The following is a 19,495-nucleotide window of genomic DNA, read 5'->3' as shown; positions in this document are numbered from 1 at the left end:
TAAACAAGCATTTCCCTTTTAGTTGTTTTGACATTTACAGAATTTGCTGCACCAGGTTCACTACCTGTGGGCACTCCATATACTTTGACAACCCAAATGTCTCCATGCTCAAGAGATCCAGATAAAGTACAGATGTAGGTGAAGCTCTGTCTAAATAAGTTTGTCAGTGATGAAGTGTGCATGAGAGTACGTATAGGAAAATTGCCTGAAAATCTTACAAACAACATGTTTATAGCATTGTCTCAGCTACGTAATTAGGACCAGGGAAGGATGTGACTTTTAGGATTCCTGCCACAGCTTGCCTCTCTTGACTATCACAATATACCAGCATGACTCATGTCATTCCTCCTAACACTTATGAATAAACAAACAACTTGTACCTGGACGTTTCACATATTACATGCTGTTGATAACAGCTAGCTGCAGATGGTGTTCCCCGGTTTTTATACCTTAATAGCTTTCACAAATGTTTTACCATGCCCATGCAAGATCGGGTTTCAGGCACCACTGAAAAATCCAGAAAATCCACCAGAATAAGCATCAAGCAACCAGCATAGATGGCCTCAACGTGGACCTTCCGGAAGACAGTCCTCATCAAATTATTCCCCTGCACCTGTTTCTAGCTATAAGCAATTAGAATGCAACCATTGTGAACATTCTAAAACACCTTCTAGAATACAGCACCATCAAATGAATCATCTGCACCTGTTACCTGCTATAGGCAATTAGAACGCAACCATTGTGAGTATTCTAAAGCACCTTCTAGAAGGCAGCCTCATCAAGTTAATTATCTGCACCAGTTCCTTGTAATAAACAATTATAATGTGACCTTTATGAACATTCTAAAGAAGTCTTATTTGAAGACCGTCTACACTCCCCTTCGTTTAGCTTCTTCACCTGCAACTTACCTGTTTCACGGCTTCCAGGACTCTGTCTTGACAGCTCCGTTGTTCCTTCCACTTTGATCTCACTGCAAAGGATGCCCAGCATTTTTCTCGCACCTAGATGGAAAAGCAAGAAGAAAAGGAGAGACGCATTAACAGACTTGAAGTAACTACGCGCTGAGCTCAGTCGCAACATCGTGCTTGTAGACAAGGAAACCAGTTCAGCTTGTTCAACTTGTACTTTCTGTTGGCAGGGCTCTGCCAGAAAGAACTTGGGTGAAGCTAACCCCGTCCAAATTGGCTTGTGGGTTTGATGCTGGAATCATACTCACTGCAGCTTTGAAACTTTGAATAAGGAACCTCTATAGACTATCTAAAAACAACTGACAACACAACTAAAGGTTGGGTGAGATATAAAATGCTATTGTGAGGTGATACCATAAAAGATATAGTTAATACTAGACTAAAGCCTTATATTTGTTTTGTTTTTAGATAACTTATCTGCCGATACCACTCATCAGACTGGTGTGAATGCCTGCTGCAGAGTTTCGGTTGAGTAGGTGAGCCACAGCATCTTTTGAATTCACATGCACTCTCCATCCAAACCCTCTTCCCCCTGTGATTTGCCACCAGAGCAGTGTCTCTTTCTGTACACCGAGGGCAAGTCTTGAGGGGATTCAGGAAACTAGCATCGCCGCCCCATTGGAATCACCTGGGATCCAGGTAGATGGCTTATGACATTCACCCAGCAATAGAAAATAATAAATGGTGATGATTTGTTTACATGTGGCCCAGGCATGAAACCTGTGACCAAAAGGCTAGTATCATAAACCAACAATTCCCTTCCTGTTGTATTTGAAATTTACAAAATGCGCTGCATCCATCTTTTTGCCTATTGGCACCTGAAACTCACTGAGACCCACACATGGCTGATAATAACCCCATGCTCAGGATACACAGTGGAAAACAGGTGTGGACTCATCCTTGGTATGGAGATGTTCCTTCATCATTAATATTAGAGAGAATTTCCATATTTTGGGGGGAAATTACTGTAAATATGACAAATGCTACATTGAATACATTCTCACCATCAGCCAATCAGAGCAACAGATGTCTGGCTTGCACAAGTGGGCACCTTAAATTGTACAGAAAAAGAATGTATATAGCTTTTGTCTTTTCCATGTTGTTTTGGGCTTATATCTATCAGCAATTGAATATTGCATCATTAACAGTGATTCTTACCAATTGAGTGATCAGCAAAAATGATATTAATTAATTGTGCATGCCACATCCTGTAAGAAACTCACAAATGTCTGGTATTTCTAGACTGTAGAGCTACAGAACAACATTTCTTTGGTTAGCGTTCAAATGATTATGCTTGTTCATTTGAGAATGCAAACAAAGCAGGTATATATACATATGTTTTCTTTCTTTTTTGGGAGGTTCCCCACCAAAACTCCCTTTTTTGAGTATGCGTCAGGGGTATCCCCCGAGCCTCGCTTTTTTTTACCTGTTTTGGGGACTAGGCCCCCAAACCCCTACTTTTTTTTAATTAAAAACACCCTTACCTCCCTTTAGCTTTACATGCCCCTGAATCCTAACAAACCCTTTGCCCTTTACCTCTGCCCATCCCTTAACACTAAAATCCCCCTTACCTCAATTTACCTCTACCTGCCCCTTGAACATAAATCACCCCTATTCCCCTTTACCTTTACCCAATTGTTAGTTCAAACATCACACTTACCTCAATTCACCTCTACCCATACCTTAACCCTAAATCACCCTTAGTCCCTTTTCCTCTACCCAACCCTTAACCTAAAACCATCATTACTTACCTTTGCCTCAAACCACTCCTTAACCCTAATATCACTCTTACTTCCCTTTAGCTCCACCCATCCGTTCTCTCAAATATCACCATTACCTCCCTGTACCTATTCCCGGCTCTCAAACCTAAAATTACTCTATTTCTATTTACCTCTACACACCTTTAACCCTATCACCCTCGCCCATTTCCTCCACCAACCCTGTAACCCTAAAATCATTCCTATCGCCATTATCTCTACCCACCTGTAACCCTAAAACCATCCTTACCCTTCTTTTACTCTATCCACCACATAACACTAAAATTACTCTTACTCCCCTTACCAACATCTTTACCCTATTTTTCTATAAAAAAACATACAAAAAAGTGATTTAAAAAAAATACTTACCTGCGCAGTAAAGTACAACTGTGTGGTAAAAGATGCGGGATATAGGAAAAAACCCATTAGCATCACTTACTTGCGTGGTGCCCACGTGCGTGGTTAGGACTTTGGAGTAAGTATCACACTTTGTGGGAACTAATTGTTAAGCCTTACATACCCTAAAACATATAGGGCAATATTTATGATCTGGTTTGTGTAAGTCTTGCACCACGCAACGTGGTGCAAAAGCGACACAAACCTTAAGTCATCATTTTGAAGATTTGCCTGTCTTTGAGTCGCTCCAAAAATACAGAGTAATGTAATGCAGGGCAAATCACTTACTCTGCCCTGGGTAGGAATTTATTGGGCATTGCGTGGGTGTCCCCACCCAACTCCCATGGTTTGTGACGCATTCTCAGATTTACAAGACCTTGTAAATCTGGGAATGTGCCAAAAAGATACACTTCCACTTGGGAGGCGTAACGAGGAGAAATATCTTTATTTCTTCTCGTTTTTACCTTTTCCTATGTGTGCTGCCTTCTGCAGCACAGAAAGAAAGAGGAAAAAGCCTCTTAGGATTGTTTTTTGCATGAAGGTGAACCTTCCTACACAAAAACAATCCTGCATGCAATGCAAGCACCCTTGCACCATGGAGCAAGCGTGCCTGTGCTGGCGCTAGGCTGTGAAAAACGTGACAGTGCAAGGGAACAAGACAGGAATGCTCCGTATTCGATAAATGCAGAACATTCTTGCTTTTTCCTTGTGACGCAGAGTAGATGACTTGCTTTGATGCCCTGCACCATAAAGGTCATAAATATGGCCCATAGTTTGTATGAGTGTCCAAAAAGAGACTACAAATTTACAAGAGTTTGAGCAAATTAACACTGATTTATGTTTCTAAAAGATATGACACACAGATGTGCAAAGTTTTGAAAGGGTTAATGTTTTTTGGTACTGCTTGAATTTAGAAAACATTTCTCTGGGGATTTACCTATTGTTTGTATCATAGCTGCCTGCAGTACAGCAGAGATTCACATTGAGTTGTGTATTTACCTTCTGACAGCCCTGGAGTGAATCTCTAAAGAAAAGTCTCAAAGGAGCTGAAGACCACTCCCTCTGCATGGAAACAGTATATTCCACTTCCTCCTGAGGACTTCCTCCTCCATCATCAAGATCAAGCCTTTCTGGGAACAAATCAATGGGTTTCTGGTGATAAGGAATGAAGTATGCCTGCAGTCATCCCATGCAGCCCACACGAACACTGATATGAAGTTTTCTCCCAGCATCTAGTGGTCCACAACCCTCAGACTTAATCTGTTCTCTGTGAAAGTCGGGGGTCTTCTCAAAAGGCATCTCTACCCCTGCCAGTGGAAGCAGAGTGCCCTACACTGCACTGGCCTAACAGTTCATGTAAGAGTGACAGAACCCCACTTGTTTCCCATTTGGAGCCAGCAGATGTGACACAGCAGCCACTTGTATGTTTTGGCCATGCCTAGATGATCAGGCAAGTGGATACTGTGGTCAGTTCCACTACAAATGCTCTGTTACATTTGGGTACCACTAACCTATAACCTACAGATGACACCATTGTACCCGCAGACCATAAGAAACTCACTGTCCTCTCCCTTTCCTTATGTCTCAGCCTTTTACTGAAGATAATGTGTAATGGAACTCCTTGCAGTATTCAGTTGAGCCTTCCTCCAAAGCAGACATAACTTGCTCCACTGAGTTACTTTACATCAAGATCATTGACATTTTAGAGGCTGTTGTGAGAAGTTGGCCTGGCATATGCTGTCCACTAGTTATAGTGGGCACCTTGCACCAGTCCAAACAACCCTTTAGAGGTGATAGGTTAAAGACAACCGGGTGCATAGGTGTCTTTTGGTGTCGGGAATCGTCGTTGATTTCAATGGCAATCTGCTGAAAAGTGCTGCTGCCGTCGAAGTGAAAAGTGTCCGTTGTGCTCCAAGCCTGGATTAAAGATGAGAAGAACCTGAAAGCAAAGGGGACAGAGCCTGGGTCACTAGCCAGTGACCAGGGACACGATAGACAAATGCCTACCGATGTCGGGTGATTTCAGGTTGAGGAAGTGAAGCTTGACTCTGCAGCCACGAGGACCAGCAGGCGTCGAAGACAAGCAGGACCTGGATTGGAGCTGTCCCACAAAGGATTTCGAGTGCTGTGGTGTGAGTGACTGGATTTGACCCAACAAGCCTTGCAACAGCAACCCACGCAGAAAGTGAAGAAATGCTTTGGTGCGGACCAGCAAGGTCTGAGTGACTCAGCAAGTGGTAAAAAGTCAGGGCACATCTGGATCAACTAGGGAAACCCAATGAAAGTTAAAGTTGCCTTCTCAGGGACCCACCAGTCAACGGACCAGGGATCACAAAGGTATCTCGAGCGAAAACACAAAGTGCCGGATCACGGACCACTTGTGGAGTGTAGGCCAGAAATCTTCAGTGGAAAAGGTGCTTGGGGTCTGGGCTACAAGTAACCCAATGCACAGCCTCAAGAAATGTTGAGAAGCTGATGCACTTGCAAATATGCACAGTGTCCAGGAGTTTCGGTTCCACATTACTCACGAGGGCTACTGGTCTCAGCTTTGCTGGGGACTCGGGTCGGCCTCTGAGAAGTCTGGAAATCCACCTCCTGGGCTGCAAATACTTCAGAGTCCGATGGGAGCTTCGGAGATGCAGACTGGCAAATGCTTCATTGGTGCCTGCCAAGCAGGGGAGTAACTACTTTACTCCAAGGGAGATTCTTCAGTCATCTAGTCATGTAGATCGTCGAAGTTCCAGGATTTCTGTAGCAGAGTTTCATCCTGGTGTAATCTAAAGTCCTGTAGTCAGGGGTTTCTTTCTTATACCAAAGGAAGGGGTTGGACATACTCTGGGGACCCACCTATGGGAGGGTTTGGAAAGAGGGGTGGCTACACCCATTTCCTTTGTCCAGTTTCGCACCAGGGCAGGGGCTGGTAGCCCCTGCAACCGGTTTAAACTGGGCTATGCAAAGGGACACCAAATGTGCCCCAGTGCAGACTTCAAAGCACTCTCAGGTAGCACCCACCCAGCCCCAATACACTAAAGCCTGTCTGGGAGGTGGTTACACCTCCCTGTGACAGGAAACCTATTGTCCAGGCCTCCCCTGCTGCAGTTTTGTCCAGCAGCAGGAGGCCAGATTTGTTTCTGTGACTGCCGCATCCATTTTGTGGTTCCAGGGCTCTTTTAAACTGGTACCGGGTATACCAGTGTGTGTATATAGGTTTCTGTGTGTCGTGATTTAAGGTAGATATAGATAACCTATATCTAAGTAAGGGTGCATGCACCACCTTACTCAGGCTGCAATAGCAGTCCTGTGGTGTCAAGGTTCCAAGGGGTGGCACAATACATGCTGCAGCTCCTGGTAGGCCTCTGGGGTACCTATGCCCTAGGTACCTAAGGGACCATCTTTTTTTTAATTTAAGAGGTTTTATATAGCGCTGGCCAGACCCCGAGCGCTGTACAACAGATATAGGGTAGAGAGCAGATAAAAGAGACAAAGGTAAGCATAAGTGTTCAAAAGTCCCAGTGTGCTGTGCGTCATTGAGGTAGAGAGGTCCTGAGGTAGTCTTGTTGCGTGCACAAAGTCTTGGGCTAAATCTCCAGCCGAGACACAAAAAACATGAGAACCTGTTCCCGTTAACCAAGCATACTCGAAAAACCAATCACTTGTGTCAGCTTCGAAAACCTCAACATTAGAGGCCACACATCAGAAAAATAAATGCGGTCGAAGTTGAGACCATGACAGTTGTGACTGAGGAAATAGAGTATAGTTGTCCATTGTGCATATTCATCTTTCATACATACTCACTTCGGTGTCATTCATTGAGTAAACATATCGTATTCATACACTCTGGTACCTTAGTATTTAGTAGAAAAGATAGTCTCACACATTGGTGTCATCCATCGAGTAAACATATCGTGTTCATGCACTCTGGTACCTTAGTATTTAGTAGAAAAGATAGTCTCACACATTCCGACTCCTCTATTGTTCTGTTTTAAATAACGCCTACCCTTCTCGGGGGAAAATTGCGTGTCACGGGGTCCTGGGAGGGGGTAGCTTTGTAGTCAAACGCGATTTTAGATCGGAGAAAGGAAAAATCTTACGTGTTAGTACTATAACGTGAGGGTACATTCCCTAGTGCCTCTCTCATGGTGTCAGATTCAAGCACACTTACTACATCAAAGGTCCTACCCGTCGGTAAACCTACTTGGTACTTCTTGTCCCCGGCGATTGCACCGTGTTGTTAGTTAGGCGCCTCTATATGCAATGTGAGTGACTTCGCATTCTGCCGGACTGGAGGTGGGGCGAGAGCAAGTGACGTGATGGAAATCGTCACTGCCGGAGCGCGAGTGGAACTTCCCGTATAGCCTGATGGGAATGTAGTTTCTTTAGTGCTATGTTCATAATTGATAAGGATCTCTCAAATGAAGAGCGAGTGAGCTAGCCGTTATGGCCTGATTAATTATTTAAGTGCCTTATTGTGGCGGTGATGGTGAGGAACCATAAGAACATAACAAATATTTTTTTTTTTAAATCTTTTTCTTTTTCATTTAATCCAAGGCTATGGTGTGGTTCTTCAAAAGATTCTCTTATCCGATATAATCAAGGAGGAATGAAGATAAGGAGAATGAGAGACTAGGCATTTCAGTCATGGGTACTATAAAGTTAGAGTGATGCAGTACTAAGATACTTCATAGGTGATGTTTATACGACTGTGGAGGGATGGTCACATCTAACATGCTACACATTAGAGATAGATGTGTATGCTATGTTTATGAACGACAAAGGTTTCACCTCTTATTCAGGGTATTCCAAGGGATGGAATCATTGAGTCCTTGGTTATCAGTACCCAGTTTATACACTCCCCGTTGTTCCCGTTCAAGTAGCCTTCTGGTGATGTTTGGCCCTTCCTTGATTTTTTCAATCGCTGTCCATTCTAGGTCCTTGTCGCTGTGGTTTAGTTCCAGAAAATGTAATGTAACTCTAGTAGCAGTGATAGCTCTCCTAATTGTGCTTCTGTGTTCTCCAGTTCGGAGTTTCACCTTGTGTGATGTCATTCCAATATATATATATATATATATATATATCAGTTTGCATGGGCATAGGATCAGGTAAACCACATTCGGAGAATTACAATAGGTGTGATTACGCTGTTCCAATGCTGATCGCATGCCCAAGTCAATGCTATTTGTTTGTTTGGTGAAAAAGCATGCCATACAATTACCACAGGGGAAGTGGCCCTGGACAGGTGGTTGGTTTCAAAGGGTTCTCTGAGTGTCCAGTGTTGGTTCACAGTTGTCAGTATGGACCAACATGTTCCTTATATTTTTACATAGGTCAGCGTAGTTGGTTTGACCAATTCTAGGGAGGATATTATTTTTGCCCTGACGAAAGCTCTGGACCATTTTTGGCCAACCATTTGGGCTGAAGCATGTTGGCAGACTTTTAGGGTCTTAGGACCATAACCTCCTAGAAAGACCCATTTTATCTCTTTTTAATATCCACTACACCACCATTAATAAAGGGATACCGGGAGTTGTAGTAGGATTTTTAATCTTGAAGTCTCCCTGCCCTTTATCTCCTAAGAGCTTCCTGAAATACGGTTGAGCCCACCCAGACCTTTAGGAGTTTGGGTGAACCCGACGATGAAGCATGACACCAATAGGGTGTGTGAGGGTTAAATAACAGAAAGGAAATCTTTTCCTTTCCACTTTTGTGGCTTACTTGTCACCAAAGGAGTAATAATTAAGCCCTAGGAGCCATTTCAGGGAGTGGATACACTTAGTGAGTATACCTTGAACGTGGGAGGAGGTATCCTCACCCTTCAACTCTCTTACCCCTTATTGTGAATAGTGGGGTACTCTCCACTACCACATACTGGTTACAGGCTATAGGTCTATCCCTAAAGAAGTGTCTGCATGTAGTGATGCCCAGGTCATGGTGGATACAAGTGTACCATGATACCACATCCGCTGTAGCCATGATGTAACTAGATTGCCGTGGTATGTCCGTGACCTTGGATATGAAAAGCATGCTATCAGGACAGTACAAGTGCAGGTTGTACACATAGGAGAACAAAAAGTAACATAAAATATATAAGTGTTCTCCAGGAGGCAGCCATTGGCTGAGATAATAGGCCTACCTGGTGAGTTCGTGTTGTGTTTGTGAATCTTTGATGACATATAAAAGCATGGGGAGACAGTTGCGTGGCCCCCTTCCTGGAGCTCTCCATCTGCTTATAACTTTGGCGTCGTTTGACGATTGTTTGCAAAATTTTCCAAAAAGTTTCTCTTTTTTGATGAGCTCCTATCTTGAAAGTTTACGGGTGATTGGTCAAGGGGGGGCTGAGAAAAAGGGGGTGCGAAAATGTGTTTTCTCAATTAATTTTAAATAGGAAACTTTAGACAAGGCTACAGGTCAAACTGCTCAACGGAATTGCACCAAATTTGGCAGGGAGAAAGGTCTTAGTCTGGAAAACGCGGTTTGGTGAAATGGTGTAAATCCATACAGTAGTTTTTGACCTATTAAAGGGAAAAATATATATATATCTGGATGGTGCCTTATTCCCGAGCATGAGCTTGCCTCTGATTGGCTGCTAACTCTTCAAAGCAGGAAGTGTCCTCTAATTGGCTGCTAACACTTAAAACCAGGAAGTTTTAGCAGCCATTTTGTGTCTCGCATCGGGTGAAAATATTAAAGAAAGGTTCCGGGGACAATTTAATATAGCGGAGCTCTGTGTAATGATGATTTGGAAGCAGTGAAGGTTTAAGATTTATTAACAATAAAAGAGAAACAGGTGAGCGCCAGGCAGCACAACTTCTACTCCAGGGCACTACTAGGAAGATAACCCTTTCATGCTTCCTCTGCCCAACATCATTACTTCGGAGGTATGTCTTTAGAAGCCAGTCCATTGTCCATTGGCTCACAGCTCTCTACCTTTGCGAGCTAGTATGGTGCTGTGCCCGTATCTCTGCAAGCTACTATGCTGCTGTTCCTTTGGGAGTGGACGGCTCGTAGTTCTGACTCTGTGAGTTGAGTAGACGGGCTGCAATTGTCCCTCTGCGAGCCTGGGTACGAACTGTTCATATGTCTCACTATATGAGTATTGAAAAGCCATTTTGTCATTCAGTCTGTCAGCTGGCATCTGTCCGAGGCATTTCTGAAACATACCGGAGCTCTGTCTGTGAGATATACCCCTTTCACGCTGCCTCTCCCCACATCAACAGGTAACGCACCCTCTTCCCACATCACCAGCATACCGTCAACAACCTTCTTGGGCCTGCAAGTCTCCTTCTGTGAACCGTTGGAGGGCTCGCAGCTCTTCCGGTGCGACTTCTCGGGCCCGCATTTTTACGAGCAGCCCGCCGGCTTGAAGATCTCTGAGAAGAGATGCAATGGAGGCAACAATGAAGCAGGAGCTCCTTGTCTGCCATCCCCGCTCACCCACCACAAACAAATGTGACAGGAGTATTTTTAAATGTGGAGCCTAACAAATCGGCTGGTGTTGCAGTTTTAATAAAATATATGCTTGAGAGATTCGACAAATAGGAATCTTAGGGCCAGATGTAGGTAAAATAGGTTTTCCGACTCTTAAATACCGACTCATACCGAATCGGTATTTCAGAATCGGAAAACGGGATGTAGGAAAAAAATCGGTACAATTTACCGATTTGGTAACACTCGGAATATGTAATCGGTATTTACCGAATCGGTATCTTCCGAATCGGTAAATACCGAATCGGTAATACCCATTCATTCCTATGGTCCTCCTGGCCCATAGGAATGAATGGTATACCGATTCGGTAAATACTGATTCGGTAATTACAAAAACAACCCATGTGAGCCTGTGAACCAATCAGGAACACCCACCACACCCCACAACAAAGCCACAGAGGAACCAACCAATCAGATGCAACCACTCCTCCCCAGTACCTGGGAGTGGCCACACCCATGCAGGTGCAGAGAAACTGAACTGCTTTGAGACCAGGAGGAAATACAGAGGAGCAGGCTTCCCACAGCATACCTGAGTAGCAGAATGGAGACCCAGGATGGCCAGAAGGATGCAGCTGAGTATAGGAGGAAAATCAAGTTCAGCCCAGCAGAACTGCAGGTCTTGGTTGAGGAGGTGGTTAAACACCACACTCATATTTTTAGAAAACAGTCACTGCATGTTGCAGATTCTGTGAAACGTACCACCTGGCTTGACATCCAGTCCAAGGTAAATGCCATTGGGGTCACCCACAGGGACATAGATGACCTAAAAAAAGATGGTACGATCTGCCGATCATCACAAAGAAAAAACTTGATGCACAGAAAAAAGAAGCTGCAGCCGCAGGTGGAGGTAAAAACAGAGCACCAAGACTGACGGACCTTGAGGAGCTGGTTGAACCCACCCTGGAGCCGGAAAGTATCCATGGGATTGGGGACGCTGACAGCTCAGCCAGAGCTGCAAGGAAACAAGGTAAGATGCATGGACATAATTCCCCAACCATTTCCCTGTCCCCCTTCCCCACTGTGTGTGTCTGCATCACACTCCAGAACAGGTTTAACTTATGTCCAGCAATGCATCATGGGAGATGTAGTCATAGGTACATACATCAATGCAGTCACCATAGAATTCAGCAAGGCATGCGACACACTACTTCCAGAAGCTGAGGGAGACTAGGCAATTGTGTGATAGGAATGTGATTTAATCATGACACACAGGTGAACTACACCACTGACCCAATCTCCATATCTGTCCACAGGAGAGTTATCGCGCAGTACAGCACAGGAGAGGGAGGAGAGGCCACCAACAACTGAGAGGAGGGAGAAGACAAAAGACAGAGCAGGTCATAGCGCTGTTCAGCAAGACACAACCACAGCGTAGGCAGCAACTACACCTGAGCGACCCACCACACCACAGCCTCAGTCACCTCTGTTGTTCGGGAAACAAGAGTTGGAACCAGCAGCACTATCCCCCACACCAACATCACAGTCATCTCTGCAGGGAAGGTCAAGGAGGCTTGATGTGGCCCCTCTCAGGATTCTTGAAATAACAGATGAGGAAGATGAGGAGGGTGTCATGCCAAGTAATCCACTTGTGTCTGACAATGCTGGGCAGCAGACTACTTCAGGAGCTGTGCGGGCCAGTGTCCGAGGCCAAACGGCACGGGAGAGAGGCGAAGGCCAAGATTGTGAGGGGGTCTTCTGTGGTCTTGAGGCCACCATGGTCAAACTTCAGCGCCTGCAGGCAAAGGCAATATTAGCAGTTCACAGGCAGGTTCGCAGTATAAATGGCAAGATGTCAAACATAGACCAGGGTATTGGCAACATGACAGAGGCACTCAAGTCCATGGCAAAGGGGATGACGTACATGACCTACTGCATGAGTGCTCTATGCGACAAATTAGATAGAGACCACTCAGAGAGGCGCAGGGATCATCAGTGTATGCGGCAACAGACAAAAGCAATGAACCGCTTTGCTACTGCAACCTCCCTGCTGTGCCGGCGTTCTGTCGCCATGCAGGATGCAATTGTGCACTGTTGCACGGATTTGTCAAGGGGGATGGGGAGAGTCACCTCTGCCATGGAGCTGATGCTCACACAACAGGCAGCCACTGCTAGAGACACAGGTGTCGGGGAAACAGAAGACTCCACCAGCAGGAGTGGCTCTAGCACTTCTGTCCCTGAAATGCGTAGGAGCAGCAGTCGCCAATCTGCTGACCCAGGCACTACCGAAAGCGTTGAGACCCAGCCTCCTGCATCCCTCACTGTAGTGCGTGGACGCAAACGTTGAACATGCCCTCAACCCACAGGACAGGTCACGGTGGGGTTAACTGTGACCACCCACTCCTGATAATAGACACTGGAGTACCATGGAGTTGTATTATTTAAATGCCGTAGTGACAATTAAACTACGTACTGCAAAAACTAAGCCTGTCTGTGTCTCCTTACTTAGAAATATCGGCGTGTGATCTCTGCCCGTCTCAGTCTCCCATCTGTTGCTGGTGCTGCTCCTGTTGCATAGGGCTCTGCCTGTTCTTTGTCATAATCAATGTCCTCATGATGTGTGATCTCCACCTCTGTGCCTTCCTTGGTGGCGAGATTGTGCAACATGGCACAGGCCGCTATCATTTTGCAGCACAGGATTGGAGTATACTGTTGTGCACCTCTGCTCTTGTGGAGGCAGTGGAACCTGCTCTAGAGGAGTCCAAATGTGCGTTCAACAACGTTGCGAGTCGATCTGTGAGCCACATTGTAACGCCTCTCACTCCTGCTAGATGGATTGAGGTAGGGGGTGAGCACAAAGGACCTCAGGGCATATGCACTATCGCCTAGGTGGAAAAGAGAGTGCCATTAGTTACATACTCATGATACATTCATCTGCTATTACTATCAGGGTGTGTCACAGTCATTTACCTAGCAGGTATCCGTCCCCAAACTCTCCAGCAACAAGGCGTGTGTAAATCCCACTTTTCTGGAATATGTATGAGTCATGGGTACTCCCAGGGAATTTGGCCACAATGTCTGTAATGATGTTGTCAGCGTTGCATATCACCGGCACATTGATGGAGTGCGTTGACTTCCGGTTCCTGTATATGTGTTCTGTGGCTGCAGGTGGGCAGAGTGGGATGTGGGTGCCATCTATGCAGCCTATCACGTGAGGGAAGTGTGCCAGTTGATATAAATCTGTTTTGGTCTTCGCAAGTTCCACAGGTGTGTCAGGGAAACAAATATAATGATGCAGGCAGCTCTGGGACACACCACCTACGGCAGCAATCACACTCTGGTAACTACCAGAGGCAAGCAGGTGTAGGCTACACAGCAACTGCACATGGGGTGGGATGGCGTGTGCCCTTGGTGTTGGGTGCTCCAAGAGTGGGTGCAGGTCCCTGATCAGGTCCAGAATGGTTTGGGGGTGTAGCCTGTACCTTTGCAGTATCTCTGGCTCAGTCAGTTGGAAGAGTGTTTTCCTCTACCTGTACACTTGCTGCTCACTTCACCATTCCCTCTCTCCTGCTGCCTGTAGCTGCCTTGCTATGACGTAGAATACCGCCATTCTGGTTACACTGTTGCATTTTGGGGCCTTATTTTATAGCCTGCACCTGGTTACCACTTGCTTTCAATCCATGGTAAATACTGACTCTTAAATACCGAATTTCATGAAATTCGATATTTTTTTGGTTACCTACATCTCCGTAGACATTTTTTACCATTTCTTATTTACCGATTCGGTAAATAAGAATTCGGTAACTAAGGATTCGGTAAATACCGATTCGGAAAAATACCGACTCATATTTTCCGAATCAGTAGATTTTTAACTCCTACATCTCATTTACAATATACCGGTCGGTAACAGCCGAAATTACCGAATTGGGGCGGTTACCGACCGGTATTAGGCTACCTACATCTGGCCCTTAGTCATTTATGGATTTACATATAGAACATTTTATTAAAACAAAACTACAACAAATAAAACTATGTGTGTAAAACATTTCATTAAAACAAAACAACAACAAATAAAACGATGTATAGCCCTGGCGCATCATCCCTCAACAATTTGTGAATAACAGCCTGCAAGAGAAAATGAAAAATAAGATGGTATGTTATGCGTCCAGCAAAAGAGAGAGAACAAGAGGAAGAGTTAGATACAAGGAAGACAGAAAGAAAAAACAGTGTGAGGGAGAGTGAGAGAGAAAGAGTGACAGAGAGAGGAAGAGAGAGAGTGAAAGAGAAAGAGAGAGAGGAAGACAGAAATAAAGAGTAAGACAGATAGGAAGACAGAGAAAGAGTGAGATAGAGAAAGAGAGAGATACAAGGAAGAGAAAAAGAGAGAAACAGTGTGAGAGAGAAGAGAGAGAAAGAGAGAGAGAGAGGAAGACAGAAAGAGAAAGAGAGGAAGAGAGAGAGAAAGAGAAAGAGTAGGAGAGAGAAAGAGAAAGAGAGGAAGAGAGAGAGAAAGAGGGAGATAGCGAAAGAGTTAAACAGTGTGAGAGAGAGGAAGAGAGGGAGAAAGAAAGAAAGATTAAGAAAGAAAGAAAGACTGAGATACAAGGAAGAGAAAAAAACAGTGTTAGAGAGAGGAAGAAAGAGAGAGACAGGAAGTGAGAGAAAGAATGAGAGAGAAAGGAAGAGACAGGGAAAGAAAGAAAGTGTGTGAGAGAGAGGGAGAGAGAGAGAAAGGAAGAGATGGAGAGGGAGTGTTGCCACTGGAGAAAATCTTCGCAGCTCACCTTTGTGTCTCTAACCACATGCCGGGACATACTGCACCCTCAAGTTTAGTTATCTAAAAGATAGTATAGAATCAGTAATTGCAGACTATATACAACTGCACACTCGTAATTCACTGGGTCTGCTTTGGGCACCCAGGCTGCTGCATCCCATCTATTTCCACTGCTCAGAGGTGTGTAATAGCCGCTGCGCACCCAGGGCCATATTATCAAGAACGGCGATAACACTATCGCCGCTTTAGTGGCAGGAAACTGCCGCAAAAGTGGCGATAAGGGGCTTGATAATATGCCCTTGTGAATTCCCATAGAAGCCCAGGTTTGATGTCCTTCACATCAGAACCTGGGCTTCTATGAGAATTCTCAAGGACATATTATCAAGCCACTTATCCCCGCTCTAGCGGCAGTTTCCTGCTGCTAAAGCGGTGATAATGTTATCGCCGTTCTTGATATTATGGTTCACTGTCTGGTGTAGCCCATACCCTTGCACTGCCCAGCGGTGTAAAACAGTTGCTGCACACCCAGGCTGCTGTACCCCATGCACTCTCACTATCCGGAGCTGACTGCCTGCCGCTGCGCATTCAGGCTGCTGCACCCCATCCACTCCCACTGGTCGGCGGTGAGTGCCCGCTGCTGCACAAACAAGCCTCTCTGCTCATCTTCTGCCACCGGCGTGTGTTGAAGAGAGTCAACCACGTGCCAAAGGAACCTCTTCAACCTCAGTACACATGGTGAACAGACCTCACAATTCAGTCTAGGTGTTGATTGCCAGGATGGCCATGAATCATTGCAGGTCCTACACGTGTTCAGCTCTGGTGGTGTTTGGGGGGGGATGTCAATTTGTGAATCAGAGTCTGTTAGATAAAAAGCAAGATAAGATTGTGCATCATGTAGGAAAGACGAGTATGCAGGAATGAAAAGACACAGACGGTAATTCTCTTGATGTGGTTTAATCCTCATAACATGTTTTGTAAGCAGCAAGTATAAAGGAGGAATGACTGACCCCTGTTAACTTCTACCTTCCAACCTTTTCACATTCAAAACATAACATTCCCAAAGTGACGCGAGGCAGCCACGAACTGTGAGAGTCCATAGTTGGAAGTCAGCACTGGCTCCTCGGGCACTTTTTCACTCATTTTCTCTGGATGCTGCACCCTAGACCAGAGGCGCCTCGGGTTGAGGCTGGCAAAATCACTACTTCGGAGTAACCAAGGATAACTGCCACAACACTATTGCGGGGCGGACAAATCAGATATACCGCACCTTTTTCCTACCAAGACATAGAGTTTATTGAGGTTACTCTGATTCATTCCTTGTACCAATGGTCATAAGGTGTAACTAGTGTCCATTTCTCTATTGATTAACTTACTCCTCGGCATTGCACCAGTGCTCGCGTTACCAATCTGACGCTGTGGCAGAGTATATATGAGTGCACATGCCTAAATCGCTCAGCCATCTTTCTGCATTCAGGGTGCTGTACCCCATCCTCTCCCACCGCCCAGAGTTATCTGCCCGATGCTCAGAGGCACCCTCGTCTACAGACCACCTGGCCCACGTCCCCAATTATGCAACTCCATCGCTGACTTCATCAGCAAGCACACGCTGACCTCCACCAATTACATCCTGCTTGGCGACCTGAACTACCATCTAGAAAACAACAACGACAGCAATTCCTCCACCCTGGTTGACAACCTCGCCACCCTCGGACTGAAACAGATCGTCACAACCCCGACCCACATCGCCAGCCACACGCTCGATGCCATCTTCACCGCCAGCCCCCACGTCACCTTCAGCCACGCCTCCAAGATCACCTGGACCTACCACTGCGTCCACTTCACCCTCCAGAAACCCGTCACCCACCACCGCACTTCACAGATCCCCCGCCATCGCTGGGGCAAAGTCACCAAGGAGCGACTGGAAACTCACCTCTCACTCAACCCACCAACCAGCCCCACCGACCCCGAGGAGGGGGCCCGCACCCTCAGGCTCTGGATCACCCCGGAGCTCCTAGCCTCCAAGCGCACCTGCCGGAAACTCGAGATCATCTGGCTCAACGATAGAACTCCCGCCAACCGCACAGCCCACAAAGACGCCATCCGCAACCACCACCACCTCATCAGGGCCACCAAAAGAGCCTTATTCAAAGACCGTCTCGACAACAACGCCCACAACAGCAAAGAGCTATTCAATATCGTGAAAGAACTCTCCACTCCTAGCTCCTGCACCAACGACATCCCGCCAGTGCAAGCCCTGTGCGACACCCTCGCGGCCTTCTTCCACCGCAAGATCACCGACATCCACAACAGCTTCAACCCCCGGTTGCACCCTACGGACCCCGCCACGATGAACCCCCCGAGCCCCACCGACCACGACCCTCTGACCACTTGGACCAACGTGAGCACCGAAGACATAACTAAGACCATGAGCACCATCCACTCAGGCTCCCCGTCTGACCCTCTCCCCCACCACATTGCCAACAAAGCCGACAGCCTCATCGCACCCCACCTGCGTAACATCATCAACCTGTCCTTCGAAACAGCGTCCTTCCCGGAGAGCTGGAAGCACGCCGAGATCAACGCCCTCCTGAAGAAACCCAAGGCTGACCCGAGCGACCTCAAGAACTTCCGGTCCATCTCCCTGCTTCCGTTCCCAGCGAAAGTCATGGAAAAGATCGTAAACACCCAGCTCACCCGCTACCTAGAAGACAACAGCATCCTGGACCCCTCCCAGTCAGGCTTCCGCAGCAATCACAGTACCGAGACCGCCCTCATCGGTGCCACAGACGACATCAGAATCCTACTCGACAATGGCGAGACAGCGGCCCTCATCCTCCTGGACCTCTCTGCCGCCTTCGACACTGTCTGCCACCACACACTACGCACACGCCTCTACGACGCAGGAATCCGAGACAAGGTCCTGGACTGAACCACCTTCTTCCTCACCGACAGAACCCAGAGAGTCCTCCTCCCCTCGTTCCATTCCGGAACCACCAAAACCATCTGCGGCATCCCCCAGGGATCCTCGCTCAGCCCGATGCTGTTTAACGTCTACATGGCCCCCTTCGCTCGCTTCGCCAGACTACACGACCTCAACATAATCTCCTATGCCTACGACACCCAGCTGATCCTCTCCCTCACCAAAGACCCCCTCACCGCCAAAGCCAACCTACACCAGGGCATGTAGGCCGCCGCCGATTGAATGGAGGCAGGCAGGCTCAAGCTGAATACGGACAAGACGGAGATCCTCATCCTCGGGCCCAACCCCTCAGCGTTGGATGACTCCTGGTGGCCAGCATCACTGGGAACCCCCCCGGCACCAACCAACCACGCACGCAACCTAGGAGTCTTCCTCGACTCCAAGCTCAGCATGACCAACCAAGTCAACGCAGTATCCTCCTCCTGCTTCCACACCCTCTGCATGCTCCCCAAGATCTACAGATGGATCCCGACGGACACACGGAAAACCGTCACCCATGCTCTCGTCAGCAGCCGACTTGACTACGGAAACGCCCTCTAGGCTGGAGCCCCGTCCAAGCTCATCAACAGACTCCCAAGAATACAGAACGCCTCAGCACGCCTGATCCTTGATGTCCCACGCAGGGACCACATCATCCCGCACCTGAGAGACCTGCACTGGCTCCCTGTCGACAAAAGAATCACATTCAAAATCATGATCCACGCACACAAAGCACTCCACAAGACCGGCCTGCCTATCTCAACAAAAGAATCGCCTTCCAAGTACCCAACAGGAAACTCCGTTCCGCCGACCTGTCCCGGCCGCCGTCCCGCGCATTCACAGAGCCTCTTCTGGCGGCATATCCTTCTCCCACCACGCCACCAAGTCCTGGAATGCCCGCCCCTCCACCTACGACAGACCACAGACCTCCCAGCCTTCAGAAGACTGCTCAAGACCCGGCTCTTCGACCACTTGCTGCAGCTTCCCCCCTCCCCCCCAGCGCCTTGAGACGCTAGCGGGTAAGTAGTGCACTTTACAAATCCCCTAATTGATTGATTGATGCTGCGCACCAAGGCCTCACTGCTCACCTTTTAGCAGTCACGGCACCCTCCACATCATGCAGCTTCGTTATGCAAGGCAATAGGTCTCACATTTGCTACTGAGTACTGATATGGCCATTGCAGAGGACATACTAGTGCACCTTTCATCATTGCAGGTTGTA

General features: G+C 47.0%; 1 protein-coding gene across 1 annotated transcript in view; it reads right to left on the bottom strand.

Moving 5' to 3' along the window:
- Positions 1 to 19,495, bottom strand: part of CHSY3 (chondroitin sulfate synthase 3) — a 749,858-nt gene that overhangs the window by 706,920 nt on the left and 23,443 nt on the right. The window contains exon 3 of the mRNA XM_078675615.1: positions 909 to 1,001. Coding sequence (XP_078531741.1) covers positions 909 to 1,001 — 93 coding nt within the window. The remainder of the gene's footprint in view (positions 1 to 908; positions 1,002 to 19,495) is intronic.

Source organism: Lissotriton helveticus, chromosome 2_1 (assembly GCF_964261635.1).
Source record: "Lissotriton helveticus chromosome 2_1, aLisHel1.1, whole genome shotgun sequence".
NCBI lineage: Eukaryota > Metazoa > Chordata > Amphibia > Caudata > Salamandridae > Lissotriton > Lissotriton helveticus.
This window is presented reverse-complemented; position numbering and strand designations above follow the sequence as displayed.